Genomic DNA, 25,899 nt, shown 5'->3' with positions numbered 1-25,899 from the left:
ATTTAGTTTGAGAGAGCCATCAGCGGCCGGTTCCAGGGCAACGCCGACCCTAGCTCTTCTCTCACTGCCCATAAAGCTTCCACCACGTTTTCATCAGACGTCAATCTTTCGGACGGATAGATTTACGTTTTGGTAGAGGAACATATGTCTACTTTTAAAGTGCAAGGCCCGACATTCTCCCCATTTTATCTGTTTTTGCTTGGAAGTGCTTGACGAGAATTTGATCAAAATTAAATCCGGTTTGGTACCATTTTATCACGAGATCATGTCAGAATTCCTTATAAAGTTTTGAGGATGCTTCGCAAAGTCTTCTCCACTTCAATTTATTGCATGGTCCAGTGGCATCGAACTGTGAACAGCATGCACCATCCGCTTTCATTCTTCTTTTTCCTTCTGAAACAGGATTCAAATTGCAAGGGATCCTAAGGAAGTAGCAGGAGCTTGAAGGAAAATTGAGATTAGGCTCTGAAAGCTTCTAAGTTTCGATATAAAGCGTTTGCATTTGACTTTGTTCAGACATGATTGCAAGTTTTGATATGAAGGATGCCATGTCTCGATTCCAAGTTTTGACATAATAGGAGAGGAAGCCAGAGAGAATGAACCCAAATTCAATTTGGAGTCCAATCTGAAAATGAGTCTAACTGCGCCGTTATCAAACGGCTCAAAGCCCACAGTGAGACCTGAGAGCTAGGGCCCTTTTTGTGCATGGGTTCCTCGCGTCACAGAAACCTACCCTACCATCTCTGCATGAATCCATGTCGACTACATATCTGGAACACTTGAACCGAAACATCAAATCGAATCCTAAGCATCTAAACTATAATGCATTATACTTTCAATGTGGAAAAGTGGCTTGAATGCATGCCCCCACGTCCAGAACAATAGTGGACCAGCAAACTAATTTTCTTAAAAGTGAACGGTCTAATCCAACTCAACAACCATAATGATAAGCCCCTCATTTTTTCATTGTCTGGTTTTAATACCTGTTGCATTCTTGTATTTGGATTTTGACACAAAACCCAGTTTTTGTCTTATTTCCTTCGTGCCAGGAGCAAAACCAGTCCCAAAACCAAGTTCCATTAATACCTTGGCGAGGCTAGGAAAGGGTGTTTGGAATACTAACATCTTCTTGGTTGATTCATAGACAAACTCGGCCAAGGACAGGATGACAGGTTGGCTAAAACCATCTCTTTCTGTGAGCCACATAGTAGCTTCAACTTTATGGTCTCTTGACAGACAGACCCTTGAAACTGGAATGAACACCCATACTAATTGCTTGATGCAACAATCTTTTTGGTCCCCCATGCTGTCCTTTTCACTATGGCATTCCCTGATCTTAAGGTCATCTCATCCTCCACTGAGATGTACACAGCAGTCGGCATTCTGCATATTTAGCATGGCCTAGCCATAGCCTTTTTCTCTCTTTGCGGATGTCGACCCTTTCTCGATCAGGACCATTCTTTTTTGATGACAGCAATGTGGGGATCAACTTTTCAAGGTTACTTGTAGTAGTGTGTTTAACTAGTCATGAGGCAAACTCGAGAATCAACTGCACAACAGACTACCAGAAAGCTTGGAAAAGAGAACTTTTCACTGATGGCTAAATTGCACTAATATAATTAACATAAACCATTTCTCCCGTCCCAAACAACAAGTATAGGAATACATTGTGAAGGATTACAGTCAAAATTCCCCCATCCAGACTGCAAAAGACAATGTGAACTCTATCAAGCAACTGGTTCATTCTCTACTGTTGCGCTGTTCTGAAAAGGTCAAGGCGGCTATCTCCGAGCCGGAGAGAATATGCAGCTTTCTTGTATTCACCCCAGGTAAAAGGCCTGTACAGCAAAGGCCTGTTGGGTGTGACCAACTCTGCGGGAGCAGTGACCCAAGCATGGAGTGGCGGTGCCCCAAAGTAGGCCATTGACATTCTAGACTTGCAGGAATTGGTCAAGGCTCTGTGCCTCACGCTCAGAAACCTCCCATTGCTCATAGCCTTCAAAATGTTGGAAAAACATACATGTATCACTGTTAGTTTAATGTGCTTACAGTAAGAACTGTTCACCAACTATTCCTACTGTTTTAGTACAATTTTGTTTGAACTCCATGAAGGAATGTCTCCGACTCTAACTTTAATTACAACCTTTTTGCACTAGCTGCCTTTTCTATCTCAAATTAGTTCTTAAAGCTTATTCATTTTTTTTTGAATTACAAGAATTTGGCATATCTTACAATGACACAAGCCTAGCTTTAACATCAGTATGTCCCTGCACGGCATCGAACCTAGACGTGCCAGTTAATGCTGTTCTGTTTGTGTCCCCCCCAACTCTGAAATGTCACCCAAAATTGCTTCTAGAGAAAAAAGGTGAAAAGAAGAGATGTTGGTGACCGTTAGCAAACTTTCTGGATTATCCATCGTTGCTTGCAAGAACTATAAATGGCAATACAGCCCAACCAACCAGAAACTTTTCAGTTCCATTTGTTTTCATACATCAATTACTCAAGCCCCCTAGCGTTCATTGGATAGAAACAGGTATGTGAGGGGCCCTGATATCAGGGTGACCAGTCCAAAGCTTCAGTGAAAAATTGCAGTGATTCCCAAAGCATATCAGTTTTTCCAACTTTCTATCAATCCGATTACCTTTTCTTTTCGACATTGGTTTAAGAGGTTGTTATGATTTCAGAGAGAGAGAGAGAGAGAGAGAGAGAGAGAGAGAGGAGAGAAATGGACCAACCTGTAAAACATCACCCACATTCACACAAAAGGCCGTGGGGTCAGGGGGGACGGCAACCCACACCCCATCACCCAGAGAAATTTGCAGGCCACCCACATCGTTGGATCTCAGGATGGTCAATATCTGAGGGTCGGAATGCTCCCCAAATCCAACCTTGCTGCTGCTGTGACTATGAAATGAGGAGGGTGACGTTTCCCTATCCTTGCAGAGAATGGGTGGATAGTGATTGAGCCTGAAAAGCGAGTCACTTTCGACGTCCTTGATCATCGTGCTGAACACTGATGAATCCTGGACCCACAATCCCTCTGCCATCAGATCCAAGATCTCACATGCCAACACCCTAACTGCTTGTATGTAACCAATCACAGCAGAGCTGTCGCAATACACAGACATAATCACCATCACCACATTGAAAAACAAGCAACTAGCAAGCAGGGGCAACAGTTGTAGAGTTTGTAGGCTTTGGGTTTAAATAAAAAAAACTCACACTGAAACTCTGCTGTCTCAGGCTGAACCACTGTTCCCACTTTTTTTAGCTTTGCTTTTTCAGTGGTTCCATTTCGTGTTTGCTTCATTTGGGAAGATAAGTCAATTGTTATTTTTCTCTATTTTTGTTTTAACAAAAAAATATCTGCCTTTCTATACCACCCTCTGATTTGATTAGACCTTCGGCTGATGCAAAGCGCTCTCGTTCTGACTTGTCATTCCGATTTCCAATCTTTTGATGTCATGGTACTTTCCTGGCAACCCACATTTCTCCTAAGAGGTGATGTTCCACATACGCGCATACATGCAGCGCGTGGAACTGGGGACTGACAGCAAACAAGGGGAAGTGTCTCTGACATATTATCCCACCTTGTAGGAGAAGAGAGGAGAACTACATCCCACATACCACAGTCCCATGTGACTTTGAATGAAGGTACTTTTAAAAACTCACGTGTATTCCTGATTTTGAATCTTTAATTTTTTTTTCCTTTCTAATATTTCTCTTATTAATTTGTGTAAGTATCTTGATTCCCATTCATCCAAATGGGAAAATTTTTTCCTCTACATGTCTTAATTTGTCCTTAATTCTTTACCGAAGTAAACAGAACAAGACATGATCTGTTCTCAAACATGTTATCTGACTGAAACCTATGATTTATGTTGCTCAATTCTGTCATAAAAAGGTTGGTTTTCTTTCCTGCCTAAATAAAGAAAAACAACCCAAGTTGTACCGACAGATTAAGATGACACTGACGCAATAAAACTTTGCCCTTTTTTTTTCTTTCTGTTTCCCAGTTAGGAAAGAGATTTCAGTTTCACCAAATCGTCTGAAAGAATATTAGTATTAAAAAAGAAAGAAAGAGAACAACTTGGCTTATGGCACAGCAGATTTCTGCAAATTAGGACCCAGATGCAACCCTGACCCAAACCAACTTGCTTCATGGTAAAAGAAAGGAACTACAACTATCAGTAGTTTAGGCCACAACATCAGCAGAGTATGGTAATCATTGCCATTTAAAGCATTGGATAGGTGGAGTTGAGTGCGATGGGATGGGATGGGATGGGATGGAAAAGAAGATTACAACTCATAGCTACATAGTTCCAAAATCCCACGTTCATGGATTCATCAGAATTGAACAAATCAGTAGGAAAGCATGCTGGCAAGAGCTAGAGCTACCAAGCATGGCCCCAAACTCATAACAAAAAAAAAAAAGAAAAAAAAGTTTTAAAACATTTCTGTCAATAGCTTATTCACATACTAGTCATACACTGTTTTTATCTATCATTTGGCCGCCATTGAAGAAAAGGGCAAACAACTAAGCATGCAACACTTGGAAGAATGGAAAAAACTTAAGGAAATTAATAAAGTATGGTTTTGAGTGACTACCTGAACTTGTTGGGGTCATTGGAGATGGTATTGGATCTCTGGGAAATGGAGAGAGGGTTGGTATCGAGGAGAAGGTATTCAACTTCTCCAATATCACCATTGAAGCCAATGTTCTTGCAACCATAGCCAAAGGGAGTGGCAGGCCCAGCTCTTTGTTTCTCGGAGAGCGGCTTTGTGAAGAAGTTGAGACCTTCTTCTTCCATTTGGGCAATGATGTTGTCAGAGACTCCATGGTTGATCAGCTTGAAGAAACCATACTCTTCACAAGCTTCTACAATGAGCTTTGACACCTCTGATCTCTCAGCTGAAAGGTCTATGACAGGAAGCTCAATGGGTTGGACCTTTTCAGCCCGAATTGGGTTTGGTGAAGCCACCACCATATCTGTTCTATTCGGACCTCCAACGAAACCAGGTACAAGAAACTGAATGAAGAAGAAAACAAAAAAACTAAAGACAGCAAGGATTCTGATATGCTAATATATATGGGATATATATATATATCTATGAATGTGACTGTGAGAGAGGGGAGGAGTAAACAAGGAAAGATAAACAAAAACCAGACTGCAGAAAAGGGCTGATGGCAGTAGAGGTCAGAAGAAGAAGAAGGGCAAGAGTGTTATCAAAAGAAGCGTGAGAGCCTACGATATTTAAGAAAACAGAGAGAATCTGATAAAAGTTAAAAGGGATTTATTATTAAAATCTTTTCGTCTTGATGATTCAGGGAATCGAAGACTTTGGGTGAAGTACAACTGTACAAGTAGCAAATTCCTGTTTCAGAAAAAAACAGTTGACTTTCCTCACTCTGCCTTGACTTGTTTTTTTAACCCTCCCTCTAATTTAATCCTTTTGCCTTTTCTCATAGAACCCTTTTTGACCTTAAGCCTTGGTTTGCAAGTAAACAGAAGGGGTAATACTATATTCTCCATGGTTTTGTGATTTTGTGGACTCATTTCCCCAGAGTGCTGACTGTTGACATGAACCACGGTTGGCCCGAACTCTTGCCTGTTGCACTCAGATTTCGAGGCTCTCCTTTCAACTCCACGTGTTTTTCCTTCTTTAAATATTTATGGGTTTTAAGGTTCCCTGGGTTTTTTGCACATCTCCATGGCACCTACCCACCAGACACTGAAGATTTTACACGCAGGACATTGACAATAGATAATGTAGAACTGTTGGATGTTGGGTTATAAAGTATTTACTTGGCCATTTTTTGGATTTCTTTCCTTAGTTTGTGCAAGGCATCATATTAGACAACTTCGTATTATTCCTGGAGGAGATGGTGCTAAGAGTGTGCAATCAGACAATACTAGGCCATGCTTTTTATAATTAATTCATTCTGTCCAAACTTGGTGTCTAATAATGGAGTTGGATGGATTTAAAAGTAAGGTTAAGATCACCCAATCTGCTTCTAATAGTAGCATATAGTGGAAATTTAAAATGGTTTGTTGACCCCCTTAAATGAAGTTAGGGGTTCTCTCATTCCCATGTAGTCCACAGTCTCAACACTTACTTCCGTGGAAATTGGCAAAAGACCAACCTATTGAACAAGAAAAGCAAGAAGGAAAGGTAAGAGAAGTTTCCCCCCCTCTCTCTTTCCCAACCCATATCTAGCCTTCCCCCTTCATTTAATAGGCTACTCCTCTGTAAGCACATTTACTCCTCTTTCACTAATTAAAGAAACCTGGCACACACACCACTAATTGATTCAGAAGAAAAAGGTAAATGGTTTAAGTCTGAAAACCAATTGTATCTCTCTATATATATAGAATATACAGAATATTGTTCATGAATCTTGAATTGATGGGAACATGCATCATTTGCTATTCACTTCATTTTATTCATTCTTGTATATGTATTCGGACCTAACTCTTTGAGTAACAGGAGATATGAATCGTTCAGGTTCCTATATATGGCTATTATCAGTTGTGGCTTATATGCATGCACAAACCTAAAAAGAATTCTGCGGTACCCGTGAATAATTGACTTCTTGTTTCACAAGGATCAGATTTTGTTTGTGGCTTTCAAGTGCCACATGGCAGTGGTTGCCCATTTCAAGCCCAATCAGGTGTGTGCTCTCTAGCAAATCTGAAGGTCCAACCCACCAATAACACATTAGACAGAAGATGCATTCAATTTTATTTAAAGGAAGACATGCAATAATTGAGCCAAAACCCATATTTCTTAATCAACCCTTTGCTTTCAAATATATATAAAGATTCAGGTCAGGATTTAATCAATGAACTCACATTATCTTCCTTCTCCCCTCTCCTCTTTTTGTGAAAAGAACTCCCCCCCTATACAATAATAGAGTCAAATAAATACAGCAGTCACCGAAAACTATAGATTCAAACTTGAAAGAAACATGTCACCGTGACATTACCCTTACAAGAAATAGCCACAGATAAGTCTTAAATGTCACAACCCCAACCTTGTATATATATAATTCACACATGTAAACAATAAATTTTTTTATTTTTTTTTTGTACGACTTTGGCTCAATTGATCCATCCTTGCATTTTTTTTCCTATATGTAGCATGATGTATTAGTTTTTAATGGCTATACCCCCAAAATTGAACAATCTTTATGAAGTGGATGGAATAGTATACATGCATGCATGTGTTTTTTGTCAAAATAAAGGGCATAGCAGAAATGATGGCGAGATTTCATATGTATAATTGGGATGGGATCAGGGAACCCTAGAGGGCTAGATAGGGCAAACAAGAATGGGCCATGGCCCAAAAGGAGGAGACAGATTAGGCATGCCTAAGACGAAACTACCCACCGACGACAGCTTTTGATCTGCCACTTGACGGTTTCAACATTTCTTTTTAGTTTGTGTTTTGAGTTGGTGCTTTTTGTATTGATCAACCGCATTGCCATCAAATGAAGAAGGGAAGAAGAACGTGTCAAAGGAAGTCTTCCTTTTGTTATTCAATTGGGCATAAATGAATAAGCTTGGGTTCTTCCTTGATGGTAGGTTCACATGTAAGCCTACCCACTTTTCCAAATCAAATGGAGGAAATTCGAGTAAAAAAAATCCTTAAAAAAATAATGGGAATTTTGGTAATAATGGGAAGAATACTTATCAACCCAACAAAACTTACTATAAGGCTAGGTGAAGAAAAAATATTCAATAATTGTTTTTTTCTTAAATTAAAGAATATTCTTTGGAAATCCATGCATGTCACCACCATGTTAAATCTATTAATAAAAAATCATGTATCAGATATTTATTCATAGCTTAAATAATTAGAAGAAAACTTACTAGTACAATTGGAAGTTAGCTGAGGTGAGTTTTCAAAGTCTTTTTCAGGAATGAAACCTTGATATGTCTGGGTTGAATAAATTGGGGTTCATACATGTCAAAGTCATTGGGGTGGTTGATAGTTGGAAAACTTTGATGACCAAAGCTTGCATATGAACGGATATATAGTAGTGGTTTTGGCAAAGATTAGTGGAGAATTCAGAGATTAAGAATAATCTAAGATTAGGCTCAATCTTGCAGGCAGGCGGTAGAACTGGAGGATATTAATAGTTGCAGTCTTATTAATTGCCATGGGAGTCCAATTATTGGGTGGGATCAGCCTGGCTATGGCGGACTCGTGGGGTCCTTTGAACACAAAATAAGGCGAAGGAAAACAACTCACATCGCATACACAAAGCTGGCATTCTCTTTGTAGTTACCCGTTTGACCACTCCTTCATAGCAATTCTTACACGAAAAAGGAAAACAATTTCGAGAAAGGGGAAGGACCACTTTTTTTAGCTTAAAAATAATGGTAATAATTCTTTTTTTCCCTACATTTTCAACAACAGAAACTCTTCATTAAATTTATTATCCGAAATTATATCAAATTCGAATATAAAATATCTATATTTTATATAATCGAATTAAATATTTACGAATACTTATTTTAAGGGTACTTATTACCATCTTTAAGACATTCTTACTGGCTATCCATGCTCACTTTGAAGCATCCAAAAGGATCTCCTCCCTTTTGAAAATTAAAAAAAAAAAATTGACAAAAATTTCAGTTTCTTAATTGGTCGGCCTTGTACAAACTTAAAAGGTTCATCAAGTGGAATTTATTATTATGAACATCATCATGAATCAAAGTATTGTTGATTGAACTGTTTCCCATGTGTACATGAATCCTTGCATGCTTGCTTGTACTTGAAACTTGAAAGGATGGTTTTGTCAGCCCAGACCCAGATTGTCCTTGGCCCATCCATCCATGATCGATTTTGAGCCTTATTTAGTTACTACCTTCACAATGGTCCAGCCCTATCTATATGCATATATGAGGCACAGCCCTACCTTCACGATAGGATAATTCTAGTTCCATAAATCATTTTTAAATAATTATTCATGCATTATACATGAAAAAATTCCCTGCGTCCTTAAGTATTTATGCAAAGCATTTATTTATATTCATCTTTATAAAGACAAAGAGAGTATGATTAAACTTTTTTTATGAAAAAATTTGAGTAAAATATATATATATATATATATATATATATTTGATCGAGGAAAGCTTTAAACGTCGATAAAAAATGTGATTTGAATGCATCTAAAAGGGCATTGTCTAGTCAAGATAGGTAATAATTTTGCTCCATTCGATCAAAAGAAAAGAAGAAAACGATTACCCTTTTTATAAGCAAATCTTGTTGTTGAAGAGTCAATTAATTCTGCCAGCATGTTTGAGCTAAGTACTCTTTGGAAATTCAGAACTGGTTAACCATGTTTGACTTGTCGAATTTGTTTGTCATTTTGGTCAAAATTAATTACCAAAAAAAAGGATTGGAGAGAAGATTATGCATAATCCTTGCAGGTTATAAGCAATCTTTGGAATTTGCTTCTAACTTTTTTTCCTTTTTAGTTTCTTGTCAAAAATCAAAATTTATGTCCATGATGAAAAAACAAAATAAAGAAAGAAAAGTAAGTCGATGTATAATTGTATACATTTAATAATTTAATGATTCTTTTAACGAATTAATGGTATTGATTCATTAACAGAATCATCGACATATTATATTTATACATTTATTTTAATAATCGATATAAAAATAAAATTTAAATTTTCAATCTCTTCGTAGAGGTAATGATTCCAATAGAGAAGCATTACCCAATTTTTTAATTTCTTGTCAAAACCAAAGCCAATGGCTGATATGCTGTTTATTGAGAGGTCATGAAAAGAATGATTTGGAAGAACAAAAGAAAGGGGAAACCTAATGAATGAGCCATGTTAGTATGTTACTCAAAGAAGGTAAAAAGTTTGAAAAACAAAAGGGGGCCCGATGTTGGGAATACCTAACACAAAAAGAGCTGAAATAGGATACGAGAGAAATCATGAGGCTGCTGATCAAACCTCAATTCGAAGGCTTTGGCTTTTACGTTGTCACATTCCCCCCCCTCCCACCCCATTTCACTGCCACAAACAACAGAGATAGTAAATGGATGAGAGCCATAGGACAAAGGGTTTTTTTTTTTTTTGGGGAAAAAAGCCTTAACAGCTTTCCAGTGCCCACTTGCAGACACAATCATTTTGTGCTAGAAGTCACCACCCCTCTCCCTTCCCCTTTTTGGGTACTCAAATTTCTAAAGCAAAGTCTAACGGGATGATCATTGCTAAGTACCAAATTTTGAGAATTTCTTTTTGTTTGACAAGAACACAAAGCTGTAAGCTATTAAGGGGTCTTTTTCTCTAAGCAACTGTGAATAGAATAATATCGTGACTGGCCCTCTTCACACAAATCTTCTTCCGAACGTGATTATATCAGGTTTTTATATCCAATAATATCTTTCTGATGTTGAAGAAGAAGTTAAGCCAATCGTTTATAAGGACAGGTTATTTGCAAAAATAATATGGTCATCTTATGTATTGGATTCCAGACGTGACAAATACTAATAGAAAAGCATAAAAGAAAGACTCGTTTAAGTCAGAATATTGGAACAGAAATACATAAAAATCATTTGTGTGTTGAGCTCTTTCTTTTGTTGAGTTTTTATATCTAAATAATATGTACTGACGAATAGTTTATATAGACGGATTATTTACGAAAGTAACATTGTCATCAAGATAATATAATCGTGTTATATCTCGATTTTAGAACGTGATAAAGACTAACAGGAATCATTAAATGATATTACAAATCCAAAACAATTTTGACTATGAGAAACATAAAAGGGGACCCTTAAGTCAGAAGATTACAAAAACACATAAAATGCACTTGTACGCTGAACTCTTGTCATTCCTGCTTGCAGGAATTGAAGAAACCTCAGATATATTCATCTGCAAGTAAGCATTTGAACCTATAAACGTTTCTTTTCCATTTTTTTTTTCTTTGGGAGAGGGGAGGGGAGGGGAGGGTGAGGTTTGGATGCAACATTGACACAACTTATCTGATTTGTGAGTTTTTGCCGCATGTTTGGGTCGAATTCGTGTGTATTGTTATTTCAGAAAACAATATTTGAATCATTTCAGGTCCATGTGAAGTCTACATCTTTGCTTAAACTATACCCTTACATTTTTTTTTCTCAACGTCCCTTTCACAATGCATGTTAGATTAACATCATAGTTGGGGACAGATGTTGAATCAATATATTCTCTCAGGAAGGGCTGACAATTTTTTTTTTCTTTCGACAAATAATTGAAGTGATAGGTTTGGTAAAACCAAAGTCATTGTTCGAGCCGACACTGCCTAGAATTGTTGTTTTGATGATGCTGACATATTCCCAATGCTGTATAGGAATCTCGAGAGTTAATTATGTGAAAGTTGAAATGTGAAAAAAGAGAGTAAAGGTATTGCTTCCTTGGGTGATTCACCATTTTAGCTTGTTATAAGTTACCGTATCCAATTCCCGCATTGAAAAGTCGTGTAGCCTACCTAAGATTGACTGCAAGTTCTGAATTTGGGTGAAAACTTTGCCAATGGCAATTGGCGATACTAACATCTTTAACATATGGTGTAGACGACATTTGTTATTTACTCTCTCCGTCTCATTTTCTTTCTCGGATTATAAATTACAAATTTATTGCATTGCTCACGTGTAAGATTATACAGATTATGAGAGAGAGTGAAAGACACACTATCCAAACATGTAAATTTGTGTGGTACATGTCTGATTGCATAGTTGAATCACTTTGGATTCCATTTTGAAAGGCTTGACCAAGATTATATAACACTTGGTTAAGATTTTTCCAGTAAAAATAAGCGTTAAAAACAGCAATCTACATTCCCAAGAGTTTACCTTTTTTTTTTTCCTTTTGGCCAGGACAAGTCGTCTAAAAAAAGTGTGCTGTGTTGAAGTGGCATGAAGCATGAGTTTAACATCACTCTCTCTCTCTCTCTCTCTCAAACTGGGTTTCTGAAGTATATATGCCTTTCGTACTGATCATCATCAATCATATATACCAGCAATGTTACAAATGATAGTTTTTAACTGTCTAGGGTCTCTCACTGATATCCAACTTGTCTTGCATTAAAGAAGAAAGCAAATTAAAAGAGAACGGATGGAGAATTAGATGGTATTAAGTCTGTCTCTCTTGCCCCTTTTTTGGGTTCCTTTTGCCTGATTCGTGAGGTATGGGGAAAAAAAGTCCAACTTCCCCACAGTGGGGTAATCAGCTTTTGTGTGCGAACAACTTTCTTTTGGTACAGAAAAAGTGTTATGGAGAGAGAATGAGAAAGATATAGATAGAGAACTCCAATAATACAGTGGATATGTTGTTGTACATAAGAGCAGTCACGAGGAGAACTCTTCCACACAAGCAGATCTGAGAGAATATTTATTCTCTTGCTACTCAGCCCAACAACATATAAAACAACGAAAACTGATGCCTGCAAAGCATATTTCTGCACATATAATAACAATTGACATTGATGGCCTTAACAGAATAAGAAAGTGAAAGCTTTTACTGTTGATAAAAATACAAAAAAAACAACTCTGAGCAGTACACAGCTATGTAATTTTATTTTATTTTTTGATACTGCTTCAACCACTGTTACAAACTCACCTCAAACATAGATTTCACCACTGCAATTCTTCCTAAATTTTTACATGTTAAGGAAGGGGAATAAAAAAGGGGGCCGAACCCCAGAATGGGAGTTGATCAGGTGGTCGTTTCTGGCATGTGATCAGAACAATTTTGAGGAGAGATGCTAGCTAGCTATAGCTAGGCTAGGCTAATTCAAACAGCTCAGGAGGGATAGACAAGGAAGGAGAAGAAGAGTTGGGCGGGAATGGGGTAGAAGAATTCGCAAACTCTACATCAGGAAGTTCTGATATAGAGTCTGCAGTGGAGAGAAAAACAAAAATAAGAAACACTGAACGGGGTCTTACAAGGTCAAGAAAAGGTCTTACAAGGTCAAGAAGATAAAATATAAAAGAAGAAGGAAAAGAAATTGAAACAAGTAAGAATGAAAGACAGAAAAAAAAAAAAGAAAAAAGAGTGAGAAAAAAAGCTCAGGTAGGATAGCACCAAATTAAGATGAACAAGTCACTATCACACAGGAGTTGTAAGCACCAAATTGAAATAATCCATCAACAATTTCGTTCCTCGACAGTACTCGCTTGCCCTTGATCATACTCCCATGCATCACTAGATGACCTGCATGACATAGGAAATGAAGAATTAATTACTGAATATGATATCAGAATTGATTAAACACAAATCTTAATCTTCAATTGTTAATATGAATTAATTTCCACAGATGTATATCAATCAGCAGCAAACAAAAACCAAGAAGAGCATGACAGTAGAAGCAATTCTTTCTGTTCTCTTTTTTTTTTTTCTTTAATTTCAATCATTGGAACGTTTGAACCTGCTGGAAGTGCAAAAGAGAAGAAATGATGACAGGCCAGAGAAGAAAGAAAAAAAAGAAGACGAGAGAGAGCTTTGACGTTCTATTAAAAGGCTTTCCATACCCAGTGGCTGTGGAAGCCTGTGCTTTGCTTTCTCCTTCTCTGAAAGCTTTTCTTTTTCCTCCATGTTTTCTAGAGAAAGACAGCTAATGAGAATAATAAGCACAAGGAAAGGTTAAGACCCTTTTGCAAGAGAAAAAGTAAGAGATGGGTAGGCTTATAAAGCCAGAGAGAGGGCGGTAGAAAAAGGTAGAGATTTCCTGGGCAGCCCATGGACCTGAAAGCAACAGGTCCAAACCCCAAAAAGCAAAAAAAAAAGAAAAAGCCGGTTAAATTCCAGACTTATGTTTACGCCAAGGAGAGTCTGCTTGATCTATCAGCTTTGCGCTTTTTTACTTGATAAAAATTAAAAGCTGGTTTTATCAACATCTTGTTTGGCCCTACACTTGCCGAGCTGGATGATTTTGTATGTTTTGTATATGTTTTTCTATCTATCTTCTCACGATATTTGCAAACAACCTTCTTTATAACTATGAAGTTATAAACCTAATAATTTATATTCAATGAATGTGTAAACAAAATCCTTCCCTTTTTATTTTTTGTTCGGACGGCTTTGATAATTAATTATCTTTTTATTTATCTCTTATTAATTGGGGACCAACTAATTAATAAAAATAGAGTTTATTAGATTAAACTTGTCATATGAACATTTTCTACAGAAACTTTCTCTTCCCTATATATATATATGTTAAAAAAATTCACGATGTGTAGGTTACTAGAAAATATTCTGTTGATGAAAGGCCATGTGTTGGCCATTGAAGGAATATGCTAAATGAACAAATCCAAGTACAGCTAATTAATTAATTACCTAATGAGCTGTCTTTAAGAAGGGCGGTCAAAACTAATTAAATTAGCATAGTTTAGAGCTTAAGCAGTCGAATTCTTTGTTTCAGGTGATGATGGATTTGAAATCTAAATGAACTAAAAAGGTACCTATGTGTTTGGTTTTTCCAAGAATGGAAAGGACCGTATCGAAAATCGTAGAAATTTCTACAGCTCAAACCGCAATTAATAAAAAAATTAGTAGGCGTTGGGGCTTTGTGGGGGAATAAGTATGGAGCCTCGAGGTGGAGGGCGTGCGAGCAAAGGAGGCATACCCATCACAGTCTCCTAAGACATGGTCAAAATAATTCGAAATTATAATCTCTCACACCTTTCCTCAATTTCCTTGGCCTGCGTTTCCTCATTAATTAATACTGTACTTGTTGGCATGGATCCTCCCACCATTTGCTCACTTCCTAGCATCCTAATTGACGGTCAACACTAAATCACACACAAACTTACAAGTTTATTTATTAATTCCATGCTAGATCTAGAAAGAATATAATATATATATGTATATAATTACAAGTTTAAAATATATCTGCAGAGAAGTTAATTCTTTAACAAACAGACTTGTTAAAAGAGAGATCAATTGCAATAGAAACTTCTATGTTGTACTGTCAAGCTTAATTTCCCTATAACGTGCTGTTGTAAACATTATAGCCTTGTATGTACTTAGTTTTGACTAAGACTTCTGTTTCACTGATCAATACCCTTGCCTTTCAATAAATATAATTGAATATGATCAATCGAAACGCATTCAAAGCAAAATATGCTTGAAACCCAATGGCTTAAAACAGATTATAAATTTTGAGGGGGGTGGTTACGACATGGATGTGTGAAAGAGCCTTCATCCTGTGGTCAGGTACGTACTGATATGACTTTTTAGCGTAGGAAGCAGCAACGGTAAACAGTAGAGTTTGAATGCATGATGACATTGGCCTAATTGAACATGTTTGGCTTTTGTCTCACCTTGTTGTGTTCACAAAAACAAAAGCTCGAGTGCCATACGCGCCCGCCCCTAAATGTATGCAATATCAGGCCGGCCACGCACGAGGGCTGCGGCAGGCTAAGCTGGTTCACATCTTCTACTCTTATGTTTGTGCTCATGAAATCATGATGCTTGTCCCACTATCAGTTGATCCATATGGCTGATGCTTAAGTTCCATTCCCTGATTCAAAGGGGGAAGGGCGCCATTGCGGTCCAGCTCTAGCTCTATAGCGCCCCCTCTGGCCCTTTCCTTGCAGTGCATGCCTGCTTTTTGAGTCCCCCATATCATGCCCATACCACTGCGTACGTCGCTCTATCCGTGTGTGCATGTGAGATTAAAATTAACCCCTTCTTTTCACACCACGAAAATGTCAATGTAAAAAACTGGGTAGAGCCATCAATTTAACCATTGGACTTGAAGCTGTTGCACTAGTTGGTAGCAGCAAATTGTTTTGCCTATATCAGATTGGGGAAGTTGATGTGACACATCAGGCCCTGAATCTGTTGAACCAAAGAAACAATGTTTGGACAAGGAATCACTGAAATACTAGGAGACATCCCACTACATGAAGAAATCATTAGAGGGGGATGGAAATCATGCAGCTACACCATACTGCTCTCCGCCCTGCATGAAAGCTTCAAAGCAGTATGAGACTTTCATCTAACCAAATCAGGAAACCAATAATGTTGAAGATGGGGATAAAGTAGAAAAGGGCGTTGGAGATTTTGAATGCTATTCTCACGTACATGTCTCAAAGGAAATTTAGAAAGTAATTTCCCTTTTCTTATTTTTCCTTGTGCATGTGAGTCCAAATTGGAGAGCTGTTGCGTTGTGATATTTTGGAGAGGTCCATTCGGGAACAAAAACCCTGCAAAGATTCTTGCAGACAAAACGATTGATTAATTTTTTGAAAAATCTTGCTGCTTGGTGGTCCTACCTACTGTTTTCCAGGTTAAATTGTGACAGCCCATTTCTTTCTTTTTTATTGCACTTCCATCACTTCCTGCAGTCTCCTTCATTGGCGACTAATTTGTGCAAGAGGAAGATAAAGGCATTTCCAGTGGGGTACATTTCACCTCTAAGGCAATGAAACAACTTCAAAGGAAATACCCAATTTCCCTGTAAAATTTCCTTACCCATTGAAGCCTCAGAGGTTGCATCTTGGTGGAAAAATGATCTGATTCTGAAACTTGAAAGGCCCACACCAAGAAATTCACTCATTTCTTTTTTGCAGATTGACCACGACTTTTCATTGTAATTAGGGCCACACCCCATTAATTGATTATTACCCACTTTTGCATGCTGACATAAACACTCATTGGAAAAAAATACTTGGCGCTGAAAAATTCACCCTTCTTCACTGTAATAATAATAATTACTATTATAATAAAAAAATGTGGACCATTCACCAGCTTCATTCAATTTAAAAATTATGTATAATTTTCTTTTCGGTGACGTAAATGAAAATAACTTATCGAAATTGATTGAATTCATTATTTCAGTTTGTTTTTTTTATTTGATTATTTCCATCAATTTTTAATATTTAAAATTTACGATCGAATATTAATAATATATTAAAAGTAATTCAATTCAGAAATTGAATATTTTTTTTTTGTAAAGGGTTCGATATTGTAACTTCAGTATTTTATGTGGGCGGGCCAGGGTGAATGCAGAGTGCTAGGTCGGGCCAGCCTGGTCCAGTTGGGGCCAATGTTGTAGGCTTATGGGGCTCATTTTTCTATTTTGGGTCGAACCTATCATTCGACCTTTTCCTCTTTTTTGGATGAATTTCAACTGCTTTTCAAGCCCAATGATCACAGCTTTAATTTAATTTTCAGTTAAAATCTAATTAATTAAGTTAATTAAATAAATTTGATTATAACGATTTGGTTAATTCAATTTTTGATTAATTGGGAAGTGAAGGTCATTAAATCGATTAATTCAATCGGTTTCAGTTTTAAATTTTGTTTTGGTTAATTGAATCTATCAATTCAGAATTTTAGACACATAGGCAAATATATTTTAACTTATTTTTCATTTATATTTATTAAAAAATTTTAATATTTCTAAATATGTTTGTTGGAACAATTTAATGCTATTAAACTCATAACATCGATAAGATTTCATAATTTAATTTAATTTATTTTGTAATTAGTGTCAAAAAATGAAATTAGCAAAATTAGACTTGAATTCAAAAAATTTCGATTAATTCAATTAATTGGTTAATGCTATATCTTTGGTTTTTTTTTTTTGCTCAGCACTATATTTTCGTTTAGTTTGATTAACTTTTAAATAACATTAGATTATAAGAATTTTTATTTCATAATTTTAGCAAATATAACATTCACATGGTGGACAATTTGACTATGATAAATTTTTCTTTCATTTATATTTATTGAAACCTTTTTAATATTATTAAATTTATAATATTGTTTAGATGTTATAGCTTAATTTTATTTAATTTACAATTAGCATAGAAAATGTAAAAGTAAAAAATTGGGGCTTGAGTACAAAAATTTCAATTAACTCGATTTAATTTGGTTAATCGATTAATATTTGTATTCGCTATTAAATTTAAATAACATTTAATTATAATATTTTTAATAATGATAATTTTTTCTTTTCCATTTATGTCATGGATGACGATAACCTTGAGTTCATTGTCTTCGGAAAGAAAAAACCAAGGAAAGTTACAGGCGTGCACGGCACTCGCCTTGTGAAGTAGTATGCTAAGCCAGGATTCCGTTATATCCCTGTCGGAACACTGCCACGTGGACGTATCTAGTTTTTCCAAGTCAGGCCCCTGTCTTAACGATAACTGCACTCTCCAAAGTCTCAAGCTTTAGCCATTAAGCAGTGTTTCCAGCCTCGAATTCGAAACACAAGAACAAAAAAAATGGCGTTCACAGCGCTGCTTTTGTCGGCGACGAAGCTCTTTGGAATGATTCTGACAGTGTCTATCGCAGCCAACGCTTTGTCTTTTTCTCGTTACCGGAAAAAGAATCTCCGACGGTTCAAATCTCCCATCGACGAGTCCTCTGATACGCTTGCTGATTTCAATGTCAACGGTAACACTCAACCAAACCAATAATTTCTTTTGTTTCTTGGACTTTAGCGTCGGTAATCCTTAGCTTGTGAGCTGCGTTTTTGGGATTTCAGAGTGAAGCTCGAAGTGTACGAGGGGTGAAAGCTATGAATTTGTTGGCTTATTTATGGCTTTATATTGGTCTCTTTGATTGAAGAAAGATGGCCTTAGTCTTAGAATTAAATTTCCCAGTGTATGGAATTAATTATTTGTTAATTATGTGATAAATTGAGGCATGTAAATTTCAGTAATTTTATCTGGTGGTCATATTCTTATGTGTTCAGGTGAGGGGGAAAATGTGTTTTTCTTTGGATTAGCAACAGCGCCGGCACATGTTGAAGACAGGCTACATGATGCTTGGCTACAATTTGCAGAAGAAATTCCTTGTGACAAGTCAGAAACAAGTGATGATCAGCTGCAAGCTGATGCAGTGATGGGTGCTGCTGCTGATGGTAGCTCTCATCAAGCTATATTAACTGGGAAAGAGATGGCTAAGAAGAAGAAGAAGAAGCCTCTTAAGGTAGCCATGGAAGCCATGATAAGAGGGTTCCAGAAGTTTGTAGAGGATGAGGTAGAGGAAGAAGAAAAAGCAGGAGGAAAATTGCCTGCTTCAAATGAGGAATGCTATCATAATGTAGCTGCATGGCACAATGTTCCTCACCCGTAAGCTTTATAATGTAACGTGATGCCTTTATTTACAAGATGGGTCCTGGGTGCATGAAGGATGTATTTACTGATTCTCTCTTGTTTTTACAACTTTTTTGGTTAATCATTATATGTGCGAGACTCATTTTATCTGTTGTTGATTTGAGAAACGGATTGCTTTAATTGGTTTCAGGGAGGAGAGATTGAGATTTTGGTCTGATCCTGACACGGAACTGAAGCTGGCTAAAGATACTGGCATCAGTGTCTTTCGAATGGGAATAGACTGGTCTCGAATCATGCCACAGGAGCCAGTTAATGGGCTTAAGGATGCTGTAAGTTTCATGCTACTTTACTAAATCATCTTTTGTTTTTCCATTTTCATAATATAGAATAACAAGTAGTACTAGAGTTTAACTTACTAAGTGAAGTTGATGCCATTCTAACTCACTCTGGATCTAGTTTTGGTTTGGTATTAAAATAAAAAAATGGTTCTATGTCAATGGGGGTGACAACAGAAATTTTCACTACAAATCTGAAAGTTATGGTGACAGCTCAAATGCTCAGCCATAGCTCAAATGTCTGCCGATTTCTGTCTCTCTCATATGCACCTGTCACCACATATAAGGGTGTCCTTTTCATCTACAATAACTGTTAGGGGACCCTCGGATTTCAGTAAGTGAAAGGGAAACAAGCAGGAGGGTATTTATAAGGCTACCATATAGGTGATGAATGGGGGAAACTATCCCTTACCTATAAAATGTAATTTTTTGGTCAAATTTAAGACACCTGTATGACATCCAGGTTTCCTTATTTTTCCTATATTCAAGTAAAATGAGTCTGCATTGAGTTGGGTTGTAAGGTGTTGCTATTTAGGTTAATTATGCAGCATTGGAGCGATATAAGTGGATCATCAGCAGAGTTCGCTCCTATGGAATGAAGGTGATGCTCACATTGTTTCATCACTCGCTGCCACCCTGGGCTGGTGATTATGGTGGATGGAAGCTGGATAAAACTGTTGACTACTTCATAGATTTTACCAAGTAAGTCTTCCATTAAGTAGTAGTTTAAATTCTATACTTTTGCAGCTCTGTTTTCAGTAATTGTACTTTTTTTAATGCAATCTAGGTTGTACTGATGACTACTCTATTCTCATCTGTCTTTTGTATAAGCCAAAAAAGAAGCTTTATAAACAATTGTAACTGTCTTGGTAAACTTCTAGAAATAAAATTTACAGTTGCTGGGTGAGAGGGTGGTAAGAATTCAACATTCATCCGTTGCTGCTCTTAACTGAACTTTAACTCAAATTATGATACAGAATGAATAAGGCTGCTTATTTTACTTCATATTTCATAATAGCCACTTTATGCTAGTTTTACTTTAAGAATGACTTGTTTTTGTACGTCCTACTAGTTTCATAACTTCGTTTTTGTGTGCATACTATGCAGGATTGTTGTCAACAGAGTATCAGATATGGTAGACTATTGGATAACATTTAATGAGCCTCATGTCTTCTGTATGCTCACATATTGTGCGGGTGCTTGGCCTGGCGGTCATCCTGATATGCTGGAGGCTGCCACTTCTGCGCTACCAACTGGTGTTTTTAAACAGGTCATGCATCGGATGGCTATTGCACATTCAAAGGCCTATGACTGTATACATGAACAAAGGTTTCTCCTTATGGAAACTCTGCAGAAAGGAATTTTGTCAAAAAAATTCACATATTTCCAAAAAGTTGGATTATTGACTGTTTGGAGATAGGCAAACATAGACATACATGTCTTCACCGATTTGACTGATTTTCTATATTTATAATTGCTGTCACAAATTTGTGACATTCCAATTTCTATTTCATTTCAGCAGCACATTATCAAACAAAGTAGTTGGGGTAGCACATAATGTATCATTTACACGGCCATATGGTCTCTTTGATGTTGCTGCTGTTACATTGGCCAATTCTCTCACCCTTTTCCCATATGTGGATAGTATCTGTGACAAGTTGGATTTTATGGGCATAAACTACTATGGACAGGTTCTTTTTTCCAGCTTGACTTTTTTTTGCCCTGTTAACAGAACAATGTTTTGTTCTGCACATATAAACCTATTGACCTTACTCTTCTGGTGCCAGGAAGTGATATCTGGTACTGGACTGAAGCTAGTAGAGACTGATGAGTACAGTGAATCAGGGCGAGGGGTTTATCCAGATGGCTTGTTTCGAATGCTGATTCAGTTCCATGAAAGATACAAACATCTTAAAGTTCCCTTCATCATTACAGAGAATGGGGTTTCTGATGAGACAGATGTGATCCGTCGACCGTATCTTTTAGAACATTTGCTTGCTGTTTATGCAGCAATGATCAAGGTTTGACTGTAAACTTAACAAAATCTAGAGTTTCGTTTTCTGAAATTAGTTACTTACAAGAACCAGGTAAATCTTATGGTTGATTACAGGGTGTCCCTGTGCTTGGTTACCTTTTTTGGACTATTTCTGACAACTGGGAGTGGGCTGATGGTTATGGTCCCAAGTTTGGACTTGTAGCAGTTGACCGTGCCAATGATCTTGCTCGGGTGCCACGTCCTTCATATCACCTATTTTCCAAGGTTATGTTCTTTTTCACATGGACATTCCATTATTGATCTTCCTAATGCTACTCTCATGTGTTTATAGTGAAACATCACAATGTGTGTTGATTTCAGGTTGTGACCACAGGTAAAATTACACGTGAAGACAGGACAAGAGCATGGAATGAACTTCAAAATGCTGCTAAAGAGAAGCAAAAAAGACCCTTCTATCGGGCAGTTAATAAATACGGTCTGATGTATGCAGGTACTGTAGCAGGTTCTTCTTATCCTAAACCCCACTTTAGGATGATCTATGATTACCCACATCCAAATGAATTGTGGATGATTTTGGTCCTCACAGTTGAAAGACAATAATAGTGATGAGAAATTAGCGTGAAAATTTCAAGATAAAACCAAACATAGAATGAAGTTGCTCTTTATTGGTTTGACATCTAAACTTTAAATAATAACATGAGGCCATTGGCACAACGTTAAATACATTACATGCAAGGCACTATACTATCGTGTATGCTTATTGAATGTCCCAAGTAGTCTCTTTAAAATGGCCTTGCGGCCGGCACATGCTGAAATTTTGCCGTATAACGCAAAATCTGACTTGATTCATAATTACTGTTGGTGGTTTGTAGGAGGCCTTGATAGACCTACACAGCGACCTTATATTGAACGAGATTGGCGTTTTGGACACTACGAGATGGAAGGTCTGCAGGACCCATTAAGCCGCTTAGCTCGAGGCCTTCTCCGACCTTTCTCTCTCAAAAAGAACAGAAAGTCCAAAAAAGTTGATCCTGAATTGGTTCTTCAGCCTCTTGAACTGAGTGTCTGATTGCCTGTCCGAACTGTTCTTTTGTTTCCTTCAACATTTCTACTTGAAGTTAGGACTATTGCATTTTTAAATCAAGGTCTATCAACTCCAATCTAGCTAAGAATCTTCTTTCCATTTTAGTTCCTTTCTATGGAATGCTTAAGATGCAGCCCCATACCTTGAATTTATCTTTCTTCGGTTTGGCTTCTTCAGTCTGTACAGTTCCCTAAGAGGCAAAGACTCATATTCTTGTAAAGAGTGATTCAAACATGCAACCTTTCTTTTCCTTCTGCTGTATCTCCAAGCATGTAATTGGCTCAAGGTTTATCATTTATCTGCTCAAGAAATAAACTTGGAAATTTTGACGAATTTCGCATACTCAAGGATAAAGGATTTAGATGTGAAAATGCACGGAAACCAGGATTTGGTGCTTCTCTCTCTTTCTCTCTGAATGCTGTTGCTATAGAAGACTCTTACCAGTGTCTTCAATTTTTCCTCTTCTGTTCCTAAGCCGAAATATTTTGTGATAGTTATCCCATTGTTCGCAAGCAGCAACTTATCATAGAACGAATCATTTCTCTACTTTAGGGTGGACAGTTTCAGAGAAATTTAATAAAAACACCGTATGCAATGGTTTCTCCTGCACTTGCTCTTTACCCCTCTCTGTTTATCGTTTGAGAATCGAGAAATACTGCATCTTCACCATGGGCTTTCTTTTCTTGAATGGCAGATTCTGGCTTACCCTGCTCCCTCTTGGAGGGTAATTGGCAGACTTACTAACCAAGTTCTTTCTGGCCTACTTTAGCAAAGGACAACCTTTTCACTCTTTCTTAATAGCTTTGAAATATATGATTGGCATATGCGACGATAATTGCTCAAAGTTGAGAAGCAAATTTTATAAAAATATGTGATGCCTGAATCTTTGAAAGAAAGCTATTTGGACCACATGCATAATTCTTTCAACTAGTCCTTGCCGACTCAATGAGCTTCACAACAAACAGTAGCACACAAAAAACCAATGATAAAAATAAAGCTCGAGAGTGATATTTATCACATTGTTAAGGTGTTTCCCAATTGATCTCAGCCATTCAATTCCCGGAGTCAACTCTTTTAGCAAAGTGATAGTCCCCTATCTTTTCCCCCTACTTCTAGTTAGGACGTTGAAATGCAGTAACTCTCTATAAACTTAGCTTTGCAACTTGTGGCTGAGTTGCAGAACTTGGAAACAGAAATGGGTACCATAGCTCCATCTAAAAGAGTTTCAACTTCTCCCTCATTCAGATATTTCTTTCTTGGTTTCTTAATTAGTTACATTAAAAGGTCAGGAGCATACCTGACAGCTCAGGAATCTGATAGAGTAATCAATCTACCAGGCCAGCCGCCTAGCCCATCTATCTCACAGTTTTCGGGTTACATCACCGTTAATCAAGAGCATGGTAGGGCCCTTTTCTACTGGTTCTTTGAAGCTCAGTCTGAACCATCCGAGAAGCCTCTACTGCTCTGGCTCAATGGAGGTTATACAAGCATTTATTGCAAGTTTGCAAACAAATTTGAGTCTACAATATATTTGACTCTTTACCCTTTTGCTCTTAAATGAAGGACCTGGTTGTTCCTCGATAGCTTATGGTGCAGCTTCGGAGTTGGGTCCACTGAGAGTTGGTAAAAACGGTGGTGACCTTCATTTCAACAAATATGCTTGGAATAAAGGTTTCTATACCACTTTCTCCACATCTACTTTGATTTTCATTCATACAATCGATTACTCTATGAATGAATTTTAGAAATTTCGGGTAGGAAGATCATTTTTTTTTCTTCCTGCAGTGGCCAATTTACTGTTTGTAGAATCTCCTGTTGGAGTTGGCTTCTCTTACACCAATACATCTTCTGATCTTACAAAATTGGACGATGCCTTTGTTGGTAATTCACTGGTTGTAGAAGTGATGTTTAATTAGTTATAAATTGAAACAAAAAATTAAGTAACTAAGTTTACCATTTCTCTTAGCTGAGGACACCTACAATTTCTTGGTGAACTGGCTTCAAAGATTTCCACAGTTCAAAACTCATGATTTCTTCATCTCAGGAGAGAGTTATGCAGGTAAGATATGTTTTGATGCTCTCCCTCTCACTCTCTCTCTATAAATAAATCATCATTCTTCTTGTTTTGCAGGCCATTACGTGCCTCAGCTAGCAGAGCTCGTGTATGACAGGAACAAGGATGGGATTAAGTATCCACTCATCAATCTCAAAGGCTTTATAGTAAGAAACTCACACACGCCAGGGAAGTTACGTTTTATCGATTTCCATGAATGCTGGAGCAAAACAGTCCTAACGTAATGCATATGCTGCAGGTAGGGAATCCGATAACCAATGATTACCATGACTTCACTGGTATAATGGACTATGCCTGGAGCCACTCTGTCATACCAGACCAGCTCTACCACAAAGTGAAACAAGTATGTGATTTCAAGCTCTTCGACTGGTCCATTAAATGCAGTGATGCTGTCAACCAAGTCTTTGACAAATACTCAGAAATCGATATTTATAATATCTATGCCCCCAAATGTCTTGTTAACAGCACTAATTCATCAGCTGTTAGTAAGGTGAATATCTATCTGGCTGCTTTTGAGTCTGCAGAAACAAATTTTCTGATATAGTCATGGATGGAAATATGATGTAAGAATGCCATTTTGCAGGTAAAAAACTACGGCTTAAGGAGAACGAGGATCCCTGGAGGTTATGATCCATGTTATTCTGAATATGCAGAAGACTATTTCAACCGGGCAGATGTTCAAACATCCCTTCATGCAAACAGCAGAGCAGGAAAATGGGAGAGCTGCAGGTAAGTACCCTGATTCCATGCATTAATCAGCACGTAGGTTTTACATAAGAATCCCAACATGATTTTTCCTTTTTGCCAGTGATTCTATCTTGAGGACATACAATCTTTCTGTTTTCTCCGTACTACCCATCTACCATAAGCTGATCAAAGGAAACCTGAAGATATGGATATACAGGTATAACCAATGTTCATACTTCCATTAATGGATATTACAAAACTTGATAAAAAATGATTAGTCTGGTTTAACAGTGGGGACACGGATGGAAGAGTACCAGTCATTAGTTCTCGATACAGCGTCGAAGCCCTGGGGCTTCCTCTCAAATCACCATGGCGGTCCTGGTTCCATAACCATCAGGTTTCACTACTTTTTTTAACCCTTCATGCTGCAATCTTCATCCTGTCTATACATTCATAAGAGACTTAAACTGAAATCTCCCCTCCATTGTCACATAAACATTAATTTCAGTATGATTTGAAAGTGATGTTTATCATGTTAAACAGGTTGGAGGGAGGATGGCGGAGTACCAAGGGCTGACACTTGTGACGGTGAGAGGGGCTGGTCACCTGGTGCCATTGAACAAACCCGGCGAGGCTCTCACC

General features: G+C 37.5%; 3 protein-coding genes and 1 long non-coding RNA gene across 9 annotated transcripts; 2 read left to right on the top strand and 2 right to left on the bottom strand.

The window, feature by feature from the left end:
* Positions 1–104: 104 nt before the first annotated feature.
* LOC110421015 (gibberellin 2-beta-dioxygenase 2-like) lies at positions 105–8,343 on the bottom strand. 4 transcript variants are annotated; one of them, XM_021434447.1, is made up of 6 exons: positions 7,875–8,343; positions 6,855–6,902; positions 6,557–6,693; positions 4,609–5,030; positions 2,736–3,108; positions 105–1,996 (listed from the first exon to the last, which is right to left on the bottom strand). In XM_021434447.1, the coding sequence occupies exons 4-6, from the start codon at positions 4,986–4,988 to the stop codon at positions 1,748–1,750; spliced, it is 1,002 nt and encodes a 333-aa protein (XP_021290122.1). In that variant the 5' UTR covers positions 4,989–5,030; positions 6,557–6,693; positions 6,855–6,902; positions 7,875–8,343; the 3' UTR covers positions 105–1,747. The 4 variants fall into 4 exon arrangements, with proteins under 4 accessions (XP_021290122.1, XP_021290119.1, XP_021290120.1 ...); XM_021434444.1 differs by having other exon boundaries at positions 6,578–6,693; XM_021434446.2 differs by lacking the exon at positions 105–1,996 and adding an exon at positions 2,007–2,352 and having other exon boundaries at positions 6,578–6,693.
* Positions 8,344–12,278: 3,935 nt separating this feature from the next.
* On the bottom strand, positions 12,279–13,829 carry LOC110421752 (uncharacterized). Its single transcript, XR_002445661.2, has 2 exons — positions 13,538–13,829; positions 12,279–13,220 (listed from the first exon to the last, which is right to left on the bottom strand). It is a non-coding gene; the product is annotated as an uncharacterized LOC110421752 (long non-coding RNA).
* Positions 13,830–18,132: 4,303 nt separating this feature from the next.
* SFR2 (Glycosyl hydrolase superfamily protein) lies at positions 18,133–22,750 on the top strand. 3 transcript variants are annotated; one of them, XM_021434529.2, is made up of 10 exons: positions 18,137–18,416; positions 18,718–19,096; positions 19,272–19,410; positions 19,952–20,118; positions 20,524–20,745; positions 20,939–21,107; positions 21,204–21,437; positions 21,527–21,676; positions 21,773–21,902; positions 22,285–22,750. In XM_021434529.2, the coding sequence occupies exons 1-10, from the start codon at positions 18,245–18,247 to the stop codon at positions 22,479–22,481; spliced, it is 1,959 nt and encodes a 652-aa protein (XP_021290204.1). In that variant the 5' UTR covers positions 18,137–18,244; the 3' UTR covers positions 22,482–22,750. The 3 variants fall into 3 exon arrangements, with proteins under 3 accessions (XP_021290202.1, XP_021290204.1, XP_021290203.1); XM_021434528.2 differs by having other exon boundaries at positions 18,138–18,416; positions 20,936–21,107; XM_021434527.2 differs by having other exon boundaries at positions 18,133–18,416; positions 20,939–21,437.
* A 780-nt stretch (positions 22,751–23,530) lies between these two features.
* On the top strand, positions 23,531–25,899 carry SCPL33 (serine carboxypeptidase-like 33; the record flags this gene model as incomplete). Its single annotated transcript, XM_021435170.2, has 10 exons — positions 23,531–23,974; positions 24,060–24,167; positions 24,282–24,377; positions 24,463–24,555; positions 24,628–24,716; positions 24,809–25,060; positions 25,154–25,299; positions 25,379–25,474; positions 25,549–25,654; positions 25,801–25,899. Coding segments are annotated over exons 1-10 (1,368 nt in total), but the record flags the coding sequence as incomplete, so codon positions are not given.

Source organism: Theobroma umbraticum, unplaced genomic scaffold (assembly GCF_002168275.2).
Source record: "Theobroma umbraticum cultivar Fairchild unplaced genomic scaffold, ASM216827v3 scaffold_130.0, whole genome shotgun sequence".
NCBI lineage: Eukaryota > Viridiplantae > Streptophyta > Magnoliopsida > Malvales > Malvaceae > Theobroma > Theobroma umbraticum.
Note: the sequence above shows the minus strand (reverse complement) of the source record. Positions and strands in the feature narration are given on the sequence as shown.

Coding starts and splice junctions, on each gene's coding strand:
- LOC110421015 (XM_021434444.1), bottom strand. CDS start 6,658: ATGGGCAACCACTGCCATGTGGCACTTGAAAGCCACAAACAAAATCTG. Junction 5,031..6,577: donor AAGAAGTCAATTATTCACGG/GTACCGCAGAAT, acceptor TTCTTCATTCAG/TTTCTTGTACCTGGTTTCGT. Junction 3,109..4,608: donor AATGACCCCAACAAGTTCAG/GTAGTCACTCAA, acceptor GTATTGCGACAG/CTCTGCTGTGATTGGTTACA.
- SFR2 (XM_021434527.2), top strand. CDS start 18,245: ATGGCGTTCACAGCGCTGCTTTTGTCGGCGACGAAGCTCTTTGGAATG. Junction 19,097..19,271: donor TGGCACAATGTTCCTCACCC/GTAAGCTTTATA, acceptor AATTGGTTTCAG/GGAGGAGAGATTGAGATTTT. Junction 21,438..21,526: donor TTTATGCAGCAATGATCAAG/GTTTGACTGTAA, acceptor GGTTGATTACAG/GGTGTCCCTGTGCTTGGTTA.